This window comes from Styela clava, chromosome 1, assembly GCF_964204865.1.
Source record: "Styela clava chromosome 1, kaStyClav1.hap1.2, whole genome shotgun sequence".
In the NCBI taxonomy this organism is placed as follows: Eukaryota; Metazoa; Chordata; class Ascidiacea; order Stolidobranchia; family Styelidae; genus Styela; species Styela clava.
In genome coordinates this window covers 3842055-3858460 of record NC_135250.1, presented here as the reverse complement: position 1 = coordinate 3858460, position 16406 = coordinate 3842055, and the positions used below count along the sequence as shown (strand labels likewise).

General features: G+C 36.6%; 1 protein-coding gene across 1 annotated transcript; it reads left to right on the top strand.

The window, feature by feature from the left end:
- The first annotated feature begins 8963 nt into the window (after positions 1-8963).
- LOC120348426 (uncharacterized) lies at positions 8964-15608 on the top strand. Its single transcript, XM_039418541.2, has 4 exons — positions 8964-9104; positions 11793-11939; positions 12607-12729; positions 14213-15608. Exons 1-4 carry the CDS (start codon positions 9050-9052, stop codon positions 14569-14571), a joined length of 684 nt encoding a protein of 227 aa, XP_039274475.2. The 5' UTR covers positions 8964-9049; the 3' UTR covers positions 14572-15608.
- Positions 15609-16406: the final 798 nt, after the last annotated feature.

Here is a 16406-nt window from a genome sequence, read left to right as displayed (position 1 = left end):
TGCGTTATAGACTCTATAGTGCAACGGTGGGCAAACCGCGGCTTCGAAAGTTTTTATGCGGCTCTTCTCGCTAGCATTAATTATTATCCAAATTTAATTTAGAGAAACTGTAGTGTAATAGTATTTTACAGTGTAACAAGTTTTTGTAAAGGCATATATATGTTATATTACACTCATAGATGCTCAAAATGTGGTCCGTGCACTTCAGAGCAGTGTCTTTAATGTAGAAGTCCAAGCTTGTGTAGCGTTTGAAGGTTAACTTGTGGGATGTTGTTCCAATTCAACCTATACCTATACAAATTTTATTCGTGATCTCATCTTACCTCAAATTTTCTGCTTTTCTAGCGACTACCCTGTATATAGCATCATTGAACTTATTTACCTACGAGAAATACGCATTAAATTGGGTGTTGTTGATTAAAAATTGCCCCCCAAATACGACCTAACTCTGCTTGGCAAGAGTTGTAATAAGTTGAGACTGGGGATAAATACATAGTCCTAATCGTCACTTGAAAAGCACCACCCGTAGAGAGATACTGTTTGTTTGGATTTCAAAGTATAGCTATGCAGAATATGAATAAATAAAAACTATATATACTGTATATATGGCAGCTTAATATGCAATTTACGGTAATGCCCATTTAAATAATGATTGGGTGTCGTATAACCATTCCTACTCCCGCATTAACGTCAGTCAGTCAGTAATTTATTTTTCAATACTGGAAAAACAAAGTCTACACACAGTGAAGAAAAATGCATTTCAGTGTGAAGGGATACACGATAAACCAGTAATGCCCAAAAAACCGTACAGTATATACCAGGGGTGAACAAGGTTTTGACCAAAACTTTTGCCCATTCAAATTGGCGGACCATATAAGTGTGGCGTAAAAAGTTTCATTTCATGAAAAGTGTTGCAAAAGTGAAATTGGAAACGGTAAGACAAACTAAATTTAATTTGTCAAAACAGATTTCAGATTTCAATAACAACAACTATGTAGTACATGCAAAATTGGTTGAAAGCAGAAATTTGTGACAGCATTAGGTGGGCCAGATTGAATCACCCAACGGTTCGATTTTGGCCCGCGGGTCGTAATTTGCCCATTTCAGATATATACTAACAGAAACCGGACTTTTAAAAAACACCAAGAACCCTGCTAAAACGCTTAAAAACAGTGAAAAACCGTCAAAAAACACCAAGAACCCTGCTAAAACGCCTAAAAACAGTGAAAAACCGTCAAAAAACACCAAGAACCCTGCGGCATGATGTTTCCAGTATTGCTCGGATCAGTGGAAGAACGACTAAGGCACGACAGCCGGGGTAACTGTGTCACCTTTTGTCAGGCCGTTTTAATAATTCAGTCAGGTTGATTTATATCCTATTTACGTACAGATAAGAGCGCTTGCTTTCTGAATATGTCTTATATATAACCCAGGCAAGAGAAACAAGCACCACACATGGCTCATTCATCATCCAAGGCGACTGTAATCTGTCTCGTCAAACCTTCACATTAATAATGTAACAGCGTCTGTGCAGGCGCTAAGCCGATTTAGTTGGACGCGAGTCAGACTGCGCTGTTAATGAATTTTTAGATAGTTTTAATTGTTTTTTATGCAATTGATGGAAAAAGGTCGGAAACTTTTCCTGGCTACGAGCCTGTATTCAATTAATTATACCTCGAGTAAGGTAGTGGACGGGATTTGAACGCAGGATGTTAATCTGCGATGAAATCATAGTTAATTGAGATTACTAGCTCATTCCCCGCTAGGCCCAGATTGAACTCTTGCAAAAATGAATTTGTGCGGAGTTTTGAATTTCATTATACAAATTGGTTACATGTATTATGGCTGCATATGAGGTCTCGAAAACTACAAACTGTAAATTGGATTACTTGTATAACAGAAATATAATCGATTTTCTATCAGAGGGTATAGAATATTGGCAATATACAAAATTGGCAATTACTTTGCAGCCAATATAATTGATGTTTGTTCTATTTAAAGAAGTATGCTGTCTGAATTGATCCATGTAGGAATTAATTTAATTGTTCTGGCCAGTTATGAAATGGATTGAAAATGATTGCACGACACAGACAAGCTATAAAATTTAAAAAAATTGTCAGTCTTCGAATTTTTTTTTTAGATTTTTGAATTTTTTTGCGATGAATTGTTATAAAATGTAATCAATCAGATTACATTTGTAATTTTGGGTATTTATATTCAATTTAATACCTTCCCATTCCATACATTTGAGTGAAATATTCATTGACACAATATACAGGCTATCCATAAAATTCCTTTACAATTTCAATTTTATTATGAAGTCAGCTCTCTCATATCCTAACCAGGTTTGTTGTTTTTTAATCAGTAATTGTTCCATTATTTTTACCTCATTTATTACATCTGTGAGGGCCAGAAAAATATATGGTATCGATAAATTCCTGTAGCAATTTAAAAAAATATATGGACTTTAAAGACACCTTATATTAATAAAATCGATTAGCAGGTGTTGTAGAAATGAAAATGTTTCAATAAAATTTGAATAGGATCTAACATAAAACGAATAAACATTGCGATCAGCTAAGAAAAGTATTCATAGAGCAATAAATACCTTTCATAAAATGTAATACATTTTCCCAGTCCACGATCAATTAATGAAATCCATTTTGAGTCCACTTTCCTTAGCAAAACAATATTTTAACAAGACCTTGTGAAGTCGCAACATGTCGTAAAGTGAGCACGCAGATCGCTCTGGCCTATTTATAAGAAAGTGCGCGTTGTATATTATGAGTCATTAAATGATGAAGAGGAAACGAGCAACGTAGTATATGGCTAATATTGAAAGCACTAGAACAGAAAGGAAGGAGCTCAAATTTCCCATTGAAGTAATTAGAATAGGATTTTTATTTTATTCACAGGGGGATGGGAAAGCCGATAACACGAAAAAAGAATATAAGAAGGGTAAGGTAGTCGGCCTGCAGAGACCAAATCGATAGCGCAAAATATGTGTTACTGTTTTTGTATGTCTATCAGAATATGTTTCGTCAATTTTGTGTTCATTACTATTTAAATATATGGCTAGAATAATCAGTGGTTCCATAACGGTAGGTCATAGACAATGTTTTGGGGGGCCTGAAGCTAATCAAAAATAAAAATATTTGTTAGATTTAATATTGCCCGCATGATTTTGAATATTGACATTTCTTCCTTGTTCAGAGATTACAGAGAGCTACTGTTCTTGTTGTTAGTTTTAAATATTTGTTATATTATTATCGCATTACTATCTGTTATTTGTAGCTTATTGTTAGCTAGTCAATTTTAGTCAATTTTAGTCAAATTCTAAAACGGGGGCGCGGCTTTAAAAGTTTGAGAGCCACTGGGCTGGAATGTGTAGTTGTCAAATTCGGATTTTTGAAAACCAATTTCACATCACAGTAATTAACACATGCCCAAATATCAATCTCGCGAATTTGGTTATGAATATTAAATAATCTGCAGCCGCGTTGCGAACATGAATAAATCATGAATAGGTATTTTTCAAGCTTATTGTTGTTATCTTTGATCAATAAGTTACGGAGTTAAAATATAGCGGGACCCGACACCAATGGTCATTTTCTGTTTTGGTAGCTGGTGATTGGACACTCATCATCTGTGTGACTATTACTTGGTAGGTTGCTTGCAGGTATGCAGGAGAAGTAATGCTAGAGAAACAATTGCTATGCTAGTTTTGTTCGTGAGCTATTTTATTGTAAACTTATTTTGTTATAGTTTGAAATTCCCCGTGTGTTGAGAGAACCTTTTTCGTACTAATTCAAAGCATGGTATATTTTTAAACCGAATATAGAGCGAAGGAAACTCCCGTAGTGTGTGTACTAGATTAGAGTTAGGCCATAATTTTATTCCGATTTTCTTTATTTTTGTTCGATTACGAGTTCGGGGACTGTTTGTGTTAGCCAAGTAAATATACCCCTGCCCATAGGCTTCCGTCCCGTTAACACAACTTGATGTGAAGTAGGCGAACAAAATTAGTTACCTCTATATTGGTACACACAATTCTTGACCGCCGAATAAAGAGCTTTGATACGAGCAAATTATATAGGTTGTTACGAAGGTGTAGGTCAGGGTGGTCCGACCCCAGGCCCGCGGGCCACATGTGGCCCGTCGCCCCATTATCTGTAGCCCGCGTCACATTCGGAGAGTAATCAAAAAATCGCATTTCGTGTTGTTTCGTAATAAAATTAATCAGAAAGCTTTTTTGACATATTGTTACATCACTAATGTCACTAAATTGACTAGTGTTATGGCTAGCTGAGGCAACTAGCGAAGTTGAATGATGTGATTTGCAGTCTAAATTATTTATCTGGCTTTTTATCGTTTTGGTCGGGAATATATGCTTACAATATAGGAATCATAGAAAACTAAAACTAGAATGCAGATTCTTTTAGCCTGGGATAACTATGTCTGATAACTATGTGTTTGCACAATAGAAGTGTTTGTTTTGTATTGCACTGTTTACCTGTTTTGGGCACAATTGTGCCCCGCGAACAATGCAAAAATAATTTTGTGGCCCGCGGAGCCGACAACCTTGGACCACCCTGGTGTAGGTAGATAGCGGGGAAAAAACGGCTTGAAACTATCAATAATGCCCTAGAAACACCTTTGCGCCGGCCACGTTTTTGTAGGTTTCTTATTTGCATTCAAGGTCGTTATGCTGGAGAGAAAATTTCTATTTCTGTTTGCGCGCTGTTTTATTGTAAATTGCTCGCTTTGTGGTATTTTTTGAATGAACCTCTGTACCGGTTACCGGTAAAAGGTGAAGTAAATACTATTTAGCTTTGGTCTTCAAGTTCATATATTGGAGCATCGCTCTCCTGTTTTGTAAAGGATTAAATTCATGTAAACGAATGGCAACTTTATTACTTAGTAAGTAATTACTTTTTACCATTCAATAATTTTAATCTAATAAAGTATTTTGATCAGGAATAATTCTATTCGCTATTTTCCGGGTTTTAAACTTGCTTTACTCGATAAAGTATCAATTATTTATTATCCTTATCAAGAATTTATAAGCACACGGTGCTAATCACAGTGTTGCGCTAAGTCTGTCTTTTTTATAACTGATTTTAAATTGTGTGTACCGAATTTCGGATATGAAAACTAACTCAAATCCCAAAATCATAATGCGTCCAATTTTTGTTTTAATTTTGGGGAGCACATTGTAATATGCTAATAGCAAAATTTGAATAGAAAACATTCGGGACATTTTGCAGGCCAGAATCAATAACAGGCGCTCCAGAAGTATGTGTACCATAGGGACAACTAATTTTGTTCGCCTCCTTTACATCAAGTTGTGTAATAGGACTGAAGCCTATGAGCAAGGAGTATACTTACTTGGCAAACACAAACAGTCTCCGAACTCGTAATAGAACTAAAATACTATGTCCTAACCATAACCTGATACATAACTACGGGAGTACCGAATTAGTGTAGTAATCACCGTGAAATTTTTACCTTGCCTTTTCTCGTAAGAAGGCAGTTCTAAACGCCTATGTTATATATAATAAGAATATTCAGATAATTTCAATGCCCTTGAGAACTGTTATCTCTAATCCAATTTTTTAAAATGTCTCGTTCCAGTTCTGAAAAGCATGAAATTCGATATATTCAAATTTGTCCCGTGAGACCAAGAATATTTTTTTGCTTATGTGATGAATTTAAAAGTACCATTCAAACGGAATTGCTCCCTTCGGGAATGGAAAGTTTCAATTCAAATTTGGGAAACAATCAAATGGAGCATGATTTGACTTTGTTTAGCAATCTGTTAAAGTCAGTGAAGTTAAAAGAATATACAGCACTACGTAGCAATTTAGTCAAGTTATATCTGTTTTGTTGCGCTCTTGATATGAATAATATTAATATGGTATTAAAAATCAAACTCCCTACGGGACTTAGGCATGTTTGACAGTGTTTCCATGAATAAAAATTGATACAGCGAAATTTTGGATGAAATATCAGAACTCATAGAATTCATAGAAAATTTAGGAAGCAATAGAAGTAATAGTCTTCTAGCAAAAAATCCAATCTTTAACTACTGAAAATTTCAAAGCAATTGGTCCAAAATTAAAGAGAAAGGCGGTATTTTCATAACGATAGGAAGAACAAGTTCAATATAAAGAACAAAAACAACAACAGGATTATAAATAATCGATCCATAGGTCCAGCTCAGGATGTTCACCAGATTTTTATTTTAGGAGAGGTGTTTCCAAATTTAGGGGGGTGGTAAATATTTTGTCATTAGTGTCTATTTGTAACTTATATAAAATGTGTTAAACTGATCATCTCCACTGGCGTATAAGAAACTTTCTGAATATTCTGCACACCGGAAAATTAAGGGGGAGTGGGGTGGTGGCTTTGTTTAGGGGGGTGTAGAGAAATCGCATGTGTTCAATAATATTAGGGCGTTATATTGGCGACGCCATAATTGCTGTGCCCAGCATCAGATTAAGTCAAACAAGCGTCGCAAATATCATTGCCTTGCCTTCATTCGTAGACAAGGCAGAGCAAATAAATTAAGTCTAGTCCTAGATAATTTTGCAATGCGTAGAACTTGCAATTAAACGTTTTATTTGGTAATATATTAGTCATTAATTTATGTTTGGCACTTAATCAAAAGTTTAATATAGAACAACCATATATAGATTTCGCTGTTAACATTTGCAGACAAGGAATTTAGCAATCGGTCAATGGGCCAGGGCCAGGGTCGAAACTTGAAAAAGCTGTTTTGAGAAATTGCCAAACCGTATATTTTTTTGGATTTCAAATTCCTATAACTGTTTTTATCGAATACTTCAGTGAAGAAAGAGAAGAGAGAACATAACTTCTGTGCAAAGCGTTACTGAAATTTTCAAGTACAATCACATCCAGACAGAAATTCGAGTGTTACATAAATGTTCTTCATTTTCGTAGAAATAATTAAGAAATCTACGAGTTCTTTTTTCAGTATTCCCGAAGTATGTGAACCAAGATGGCGGACACCGGAACGTAGTATGTGTACCAGGTAAGGTTAGGCCATATTTTATTCCAACTCTCCTTATTTTAGTTTTATTACAAGTTCAAGGACTAGCCAAGTGACTCCCGCAGTATTTGTACCTGAAATTGTGGCCTAACCCTAACCTGGTACACATAATACGTTCCGGTGTCCGCCATCTTGGTTCACGTACTTCGGGAGTACCCTTTTTTGGGCCACCGTGTAAAAGAAATAATGTCATATTATGTAACTTTGAGTTTTTTTAAAGACGACGTGTATGTATGTGTAAGCGCGTATGGGCTACCACAATTACGTGTTATTATTCATATACGTGCTTATGACGAAACACAACATGAGCTGACTGGCGGTGTAAGCATTGCCTTAGGCGCGTAATTAATTGATCCGCTAAACATAGAATGAACGCTGGTCGGTTTCAGCGTGACATTAAAATTCTGAGCAAATTAGAGTTAGAAAGGAAATTGTATTTTAGGGCCGTAAGCAGGCAATGGATGAAATAAAGGGTTAATAGAATGGCAGTGAATTTCCTATTATTTTCCTATTCCGATATTTGTTAATTCCAGGATTTTATTTAGGTGCGAACATAGGCAACAACTAATAAATAGAGTACAGGGTGTTCATATGTTCTTGTTACAATTTCAATTTCGCTACAAAGTAGTGATTTCTCAAGCAAATTTTTTCAATTTTAATCGATGTTTATTTAAATCTTTTACTCCATCTAATACATCTTAGCATTGCATCTAAATCGGATTCAGAGTTAAGTTTGCATCGAGCAAATCTTGGTTTTTGCATAACAGGATACAAACACAGTCAGGATTCAGTATGTAATTACTTGTAGAAGAGTTAAAAGCACCAAAGTATGCGCTTATGGATCTTTTTAGATTTATTTTAATCGATTTAAACAAAGATTATCAGTCTGAATAGCATTAACATGCTACTGTATTTATCTTAATTCAAACAGTAGTGAGTGTACCGGGTTAGGCCATAATTTTATTCCCATTTTCCCTATTTTAGTTCTTTTACGAGTTCGGAGACTGTCTGTGTCAGCCGAGTGAATATACCCCATATCCATAGGGTTCAGTTCCTTTACACGACTTGATGTAAAGTAGGCGAACAAAATTAGTTACCTTCATATTGGTACACAGTACACACACTTCTAGAGCACCTTTTTTGATTCATTTTAATCGATTTAATTAATGCTTATCATTAAAATGATACTGTATTTTATCTTATTTTCAACAGTATACGTCACAAAGTGAAACTACTTAATTAGACGTTATTAAAAGGGAAATTGAATAGGACCAATCGCTGAAGGTCCAAAAATACGAGAGTATTAATCATCAAAATCTTATTATAGTTTGTTTCACTTACTTTTACTTTATTTTGTTCGGCTTATATATAAATAAATGTCATCAGTACCTAAAGTGAAAGTATTCTTGAGAGAATTTATCTGTTTCGTTGTTACTAAAAGATTTGTATCGATTTGTCTGAAATTTTTTTGTTAATGACCTAACGAAAGCCTGTACTTGTATAGGCACATAATTGAAGTATGTAAATGTAAAATTTGATATTGAACTTTTGGTATTTTCTCATTCAAGCGTCCCTGTGGTTTAATTTGGTTACAGCTTCGAAAGTGTTGATAATATAAAAAAAAAGAGAGAAGTTAGCTCATGGCATGTTACTTTGCAGAATCGCAGTATAATAAGGAGTAGTCGATAGTAGACCTATAAGGCAGTGACATTTGAGACGCTGTTGACGTAGTAGATGAGACTAGATTAAGTTAAATACAGCTTCGAAAGTGTTAGTAAAACAAAAAAAAGTAAGCTCATGGGATGTTACGTTGCAGTATCACAGTCTAATAAAACGTTGTTAATAATAGTCTTGTAGGCAGTGACGCAGGCATGCAGTATGTGTTACTCGCATATTGGCCAGTCTAAAAATATCTCAAATAGATATGACAATTTTTTTTACAGATATTAACTTTAAATTTTAGTTTTCGCAACTTTTATGAACATGAAGACTTTTCTATTGATTGCCTCCTGTGTTATGCTGTTTGGTAAAGGTAAGTAGTTTAGTATCGAAAATGATTTTATCGTGGCGTAATTATTTAGTTTTAGGACTCGTGGTACCCTTTAGAAGGCTTTTAGCACTCATGGCCCCCTGTTCGTCATTACAGTAGTATCTATGGTGTTATTATGTTGTTAGATTCAGAATACCATTAGGTTCAAACAGTTCATGCTCAACAAAATGGAAACACCCTGCGAAACATTTCAATCGATTAAACTGGGAAGAACGGCGAGTTTTATTCTAAAGTGAAAAGTGAAATAAGTTTTGCGCTCAGCATTGTGGCCCTCTCTAACTGCTCTGTGACTCCCTTAGGGGCCACGGGACTCTGGTTGGGAACCGCTGGTCTATATAGACTGATCATGTTTTAGCATGTGAATGGATTGCAAATTTGATCAGAGATGAGTCACTAGTACTTCTGATTAAGCGTTAGGAATATGCTCGCCACCGCACCTCTAACTACTCTGCGTGGGTTCGCAGGTTCGAATTCCATGCAGGGATGGTTATGTGCGAGAGGATTGCTGGACTCCTCGCCGTCGTTGGGTGGTTCACGTAACCGCTGGTCGGTTACGGCTTCCTCCACCACCAAGTCCATGCTTCCGAAAACAAACAATATAACTAATCCCATACCCGACTTGGAATGGTAACCGGACGAGAGGCCGTGGTTCGCCATATGAATAAGCCGTCTTATCGGCTTTCCTCTCCCCCGGGATAAATATGTAAATCCTATCCTATCCTTCGTGACTTTGTTTCGAGCAAGTTTCATGCAAAAAAAAGTTGACGGAATATTAAAAGCGATAATTTGATTTGCCATTTGTAGTTCAAATTACTGGGTGAGATTCTCATCGTAAACAAGGGTGACATGAAACCTTGCACAGAGATAAATCTTCTTTACTTCTGAGTGAGTTCTCATGACCTCGTCTTAAGCAAATTTCTCTCAAAAAAAAGTTGACGGAATATTAAAAGCGATAATTTGATTTGCCATTTGTAGTTCAAATTACTGGGTGAGATTCTCATCGTAAACAAGGTTGACATGAAACCTTGCACAAAGATAAATCTCCTTTACTTCTGAATGAGTTCTCATGACCTTGTCTTAAGCAAATTTCTCTCAAAAAATTATTAAGAAGTTTGTGAAATTATATGCCATGTGAAGAATAAAATTAATGAGCCACAATCCAAGCACAGCCTTGAGTGCCCGCCACATTGCATTGAGACAAATTATTACAATAAGTGTTGCATAATTCTCCCATACCTTACAAGTACCTAATATGTTTGCTTTTATGTTAATAATTTAAGGAAATTTTTTTATATATCTTTTCAATAGAATAATTTATACGCCCACGTTCTATTTATCTGTCATATCCTCTGCAGCATTCAATTTTTTATGAGTCATTAAGAAAAATATGATGTAATGCTTACGTCACTGATGACTCGCTCGTTTAACGACTATCGAAATTGTAGAACCCATTATTTTGCTACAATTACGCTTTTATTTCGGTATTACATTTTTAAAGTGAAAATTATAGCCCCATTTTTTGATCCGAGATAATAAATGTTTCATAGCAAATGTTTATAATTGACATTATTACCTGGGGTGTTTCACGTAACAGCCGGTCGGTCCACCATCCAGCCCATGCTTCCGAAAACAAATAACTGACTAACTGATACCATACCCGACATGGACTAGTAACCAGACGAGATGTCGTGGTTCGCCATATGATTGAGCCGTCTTATTGGATTACTTCTCCCCGGGATGAATATGTGAATCCTATCCTATGAAATTTAAGTCATGAGATCAAATGGGCTCTTCCGCGTTTTACCCGGTCCCCTATTTTTTCTGTATTTTTTGGAAATGCCTGCATTAACCACCCTAAATTCGTACTGGCATTGAAATATTTCCGCACACTGACCAGTCAGATGAATTGCTTCTATCCACAATGTTACTACATGATATAACACAGAAATGGGCAAGGTATTTCGATCAGGGGCCAAAAATTGTGCCCACCCAGACTGGCGGGCTAGGTAACATTTTATTAATTTGAAGTGTTACAAAAGCATAAGTGGAAAACAATAACAAGTGGAAAACAATAATCCCCGTGCCAAAACTAAATTTAATTGCAATCTCAACAAATTTATTTTTAACATCAACATTTGGTTTTAATTCGGTTGTGGCAGCATCAGGCGGACCAGATTGATTAGCCCAAAGGTCGGATTTGGCCCGCGGGAGTAGTTTGCTCATGTCCGATGTAACCTCTCCCATTGAACATACCATAGCCCGAACTGAATGCATAAATATATAGATTCAAAGTATCATGTACTGTTGACCTAACTTTAGGAGAATTTAAAATCTCCCATTACCTCGTTCAGCGAGCGTTTTTAAAACAGAATAATGCCCCTAATAGTTCCATTATATTTGCACCCAACGTAAATTTGCACTCGCAGATTCCAACACTCACATGCCTATTGCGGTAGCGTGTGTACCAAGTTTGGGTTTGGCAATAATTTTTTAATTCTAATACGAGTTCTGTCACTGTCTGTGTTAGCCAAGTGAATATAACCCCTGCCCACAGGCCTCAGTCCGTTCACACAACTTTATATAAAGTAGGCGAACAAAATTAGTTACCTCCATATTGGCACACAACTTACACCCATGAACGCTTAATAATACGACTCTGTTTTACCACAGGCTCTGCTATTATGTGCTACAACTGCACTTCTGTATCATTATTCCCAGTGGAAGGCTGTGGAGACGGGAAGAACATGGACGATGAATTTCTTGTGGAATGTCCTGAAGAGAAACCTTACTGCTCTGTATTACTTATGGATGGAGTATGTAAGTCAGCGGTTGTTAGTATTTTCTCCGGTGCTCCCAAAGTATGTGTACCAAGATGGCGCACAACCTGAACATAGTATGTGTACCATGTTGGGGTTCAGGTTGTGCGTCATATTAGTACATTTACTTCCGGAGCACATTTTCTCCTTTATGCACCCCTTTGAAACCACCATCCGATACCTGCACTTAGGAACAGGCTGGTGAGACCTGTCCCAACCCCTCACCCATTTTTCACTCACTCCAGATGGAAATGACTGGGTGAAACTGTGGGTCGCGCCTTTAATTAACATAGGCTATCGAGTATTTGCAGGCGCAAAAATTTTGGTTATTGATCTTGTGACATGCGTTATTTGCACAAGCTGTTAAGGCATTGTAAAGCCATAAGCATAGATAATAAATTAGACTCAGGTAAAAGCTTCGCAATGCAAAGGGATTGAAATTACTCGCCCGTACCAAATTAAATTGAAAACTCGTTTCGCGTGCCGCCCATCATTCAAAATTGGCACTTCTCCACGGGCCGCACAGTTTTTCCCTCAGGGCCGCATTTTGCCCGCAGCTTGCCGCCCCTACCGGGTAGAATGCACCTGTTTAACGATAGTTCCCACGATACAGAATCTTCTTTTCATAACCATCCTATAGCTTCATCAAATATATATTTTCTTTACAGTTCCAGGCTATAATGATCCTATGCGGACGTACCAGCGAGGCTGTTCTGATTCGCTGATGAATACCTGCTTCCCTTCCCCTGCTGGGTTTGACGGAACAAGCTGCTTCACAACTTGCAAAACAGGTAAAACACTGGAACATTGTTCCATGAAAGCGTACGTTTATTTTTAAAGGATTTCACTAGGAATTTTTTCGGGCGCTTCCGTAGTATGTGAACCAAAATGGCGGACACCTGAACATAGTATGTACCAGCTTAGGGTTAGGCCATAATTTTATTCAAATTTTCCTTATTTTAGTTCTTTTACAAGTTCGTGGAATAGCCAAGTGACTCCCGTAGTGTTTGTACCTGAAATTATGGCCTAACCCTAACCTGGTACACATACTACGTTTCGGTTCACATACTACGGGAGTACCTTATTTCGCCATGTTTGTTTACTAAAATGCAAACAAACCAAAGTAAAACAATGAATAAATTCATCATGGTCAAAGAATTAACAAAACTCACTTTATTCACTATACAATGGACCTTTCCCCGAGCATCGACTTCCTTGTTTACTTCGTGACATTGGCCAATCATCAAGATGCAAAAAGTGACGTAACAATGGTCGCTTTTCGCATCCGCTCAGACACTTTTCTCACTCAGACAGATTTTCAAGCGTGGTCGTAAACATTACCTTGTTTTCGCGTTTTTGTACTCTATTCGTTAGTTTTCTGTTGTGAAACTTAAATATAAATCAGATAATTCAATGATCACTCTGTATTCCTGAGAGTTTTAATTTAATTGCAGTAATACAAAATTAGTGTAGAAATAGGTGTGATAGACTAGGCTAAAATTCTTCACCGGTACTTTTAAAAAACAGATTGTTGTATGCGATGAATCATAATGACGGTTTGTAACACATACCCCGTTTTACAGGCGCCCACTCGCAGAGGCACTTTTAAAATAGCCCGAAAATTTTACAATGGTAAAGTATAGGAGGAATTTTTCGGGGGTCAAAGGTCGGGGAAAGGTCCATAACGTAGGCTAGTTATTCCAGGTAGTACTTGTGAATATCTTTACTCGTGGCTAGGGTTGGGCATTTTTGAATACCTGGTGATTTCAGAATCGAATCGAATATTTTTTTCGAATCGAATTGAATCTCAAATACTTGGGAGATATGAAATTTTATGTAACTTTCTTATTATATTCGGTACTGCAGACACATAAATTACAGAAAACATATAATGCATCACTCAGGTAGATTGCTGAGCGTTCACACACAATAAAAAACACGTAATCATCAATAACTCACTACAGAAAATAGTCAGGATTGCGTTGGAAAAATATGGCTTCAATAAAAAAAAAGGAGAAATTTACCTCGACCATTGGCGGGAAGAAAAAAACAAGATGACGGCGATTTGAAATTTTACTCTGAACCGATTCAAATAAGTAATTATTCGATTCGATTCGAAATGCCCATCCCTACTCGTGGCACCCACGGTACAGCTCCATAACCCATTAAAGAGTTGCTCGTTTGAAAAACCGTGTTCTATTTATTAGTTGAAGATGGTCGTTTGTTTATTGCAATGTCACAATTTATGATGATATTTCAATTTTTTGTCTACAGACGGTTGCAACACGGAACAAACTACAAAACCGGTTGCCCGAGTAGCGACTCTTGCACCGCCGGCTTTCTCAGAATCTGCGACGGTTCCAAATCCAGAATCCCCCAAATCTGAAGCAATGGTAACACCAGAGACCACACCCGAGCCAACAAGCAAACCAGAACCTTCTTCAACACCGGAGCCGGAGTCAACTCCGGAACCCTCAAAACAACCGAAACCGGAACCGGCAACTACTCCAGAAACAGCCGATACTACGACAAAAAGCGACGCACAAAAAGTTGGACTCCAAATTCACACAATCATTAATTTATTCGTCTGCATAGTCTGCACAATTTTGTTTACAGGATTTAGAAGCAATTAATTTTTACGTTTTCGACTCCGGATAATCTGGTAACCGCAGAAGTCATAATGACAGACAATTATTCTACTATGCCTGCTCAGTTTTCAATAAATCTATATAAATCAAAGTCTAAGAATCGAATTTTTTTTTATGAAATAAAATAATTTAGCAAATACAGCAATATAAAAGTACTACCGTTACTTCGAGTACAAACTCGCAAAAATCAATTAGCAAGAATTCGCAAAAAGGCGCCTGGCGCCTAACACTCGCCCGCGCCTATTTTAAAATTTTTAAATAAAGCAAGATTCATAGGCCTCAACAGCCCAGTTAAATTTGAAAACAAAACCAGAAGGAATGGCATGTGTATGTGGCATTTTTGTCTTTAACTACTGAGACTATTTTAGACCATTAGTCCAATAGTTAAAGCAGTTTTAATTTGATAACTTCAAAACAAAAAGAGAAAAAGCAACCAAAAACCCATTCTGAATCCAACAATACTTATTTTCGTTTTGTTTTGTCTTGATTCTTGCTGATAGAATTTGTGAAATAGAGACAAGTTTATTAGCAGCTGTATATGTGGAAATGAAATTTCACTAATGTTATCAACGTTCATAATTAGAGTAAAACACAAGAAAACGGTTTGTGGTTTTTATATTGAAAATATGAATATGGCTCTCTCATTTTACACTAAATTATTGAAATACGCTGTATCCAACCTCAATATCTTATTTATGGGCCTATTTCAGTACAATATATAGGATGTCCATGAAGTCTTAAAAAATTTTTTAAATTGCAAAGGGGATTTATCGATACCATATATTGTGTTGGCCCTCACTGATGTATTAAATGAAATAAAAATACTTGAACAATTACTGATTAAAAACAACAAATCTGTGTAAGATATATTAAGAACTGACTTCATAACAAAACTGAAGTCATAAAGGAAATTTATGAACACTCCATAATATCGACAATCATTGTTTCAATACTAGTGTTTTATACTATGCTGCTTTTGTATGTAACCTATTTTATTGTCTTGAATAAACTCATGCCATACATATAGTTCTTCTCATTTCCATCTTTTGGTTTGTTGGCATCGGCCGTTAAAGGCCTCAAGTCTGTTACTAACATTTCTCGTTGTTCTGGAAGCAATCGAATCACGCGTAACAAAAAAAATGTATAAATGATGTCTAATAGGAGCAATTAATTTATCCTACTCAAGTAGCATCGTGAAAATTGGCGCTCCAGAAGTGTGTGTACCAATATGGAGGTAACTAGTTTTGTTCGCCTTCTTTATAGCAAGTTGTGTAAAGGGACTGAAATCTATTGGCAGGAAGTATATTCACTTGGCTAAAACAGACAGAAACGCATACGGATTCTAAAATTTATTCACATTCAATGGCGACTTTCGTTACATTCAATATCTACGTGAGTTCGCTTGAGTTGTGAGTTATGCTTGAGAAGATTGCTGGGCTCATCGGTATGAGTACTTAACGAAAGTTTTTACGTATTTTTGCGCTAGGTTGGATTAGGCAGGCAGGCAGGCAGGCAGGCAGACAGGCAGGCAGGTAGGTAGGTAGGTAGGTAGGTAGGTAGGATTATATTTTTCCCAACATCTGTCACAGATAGTTTTTTTTACCAATGTTTGTGTTAGATCAAAAGACCCAAGATTTCGAATTGGTATTTTATTGATACGGAACTCTACACTTAAAACAGCAAACATAACGAAAAAGCAGCCGACTTCCAGCCCAGAGTTCAGAAGAGAGCAATAGATATATTTTCTCCCGCACGTGCAATGGGTGGTCGGAGTCTTATAAAGCAAATCCGGATGTTACCATAATACTCATACCCGACAA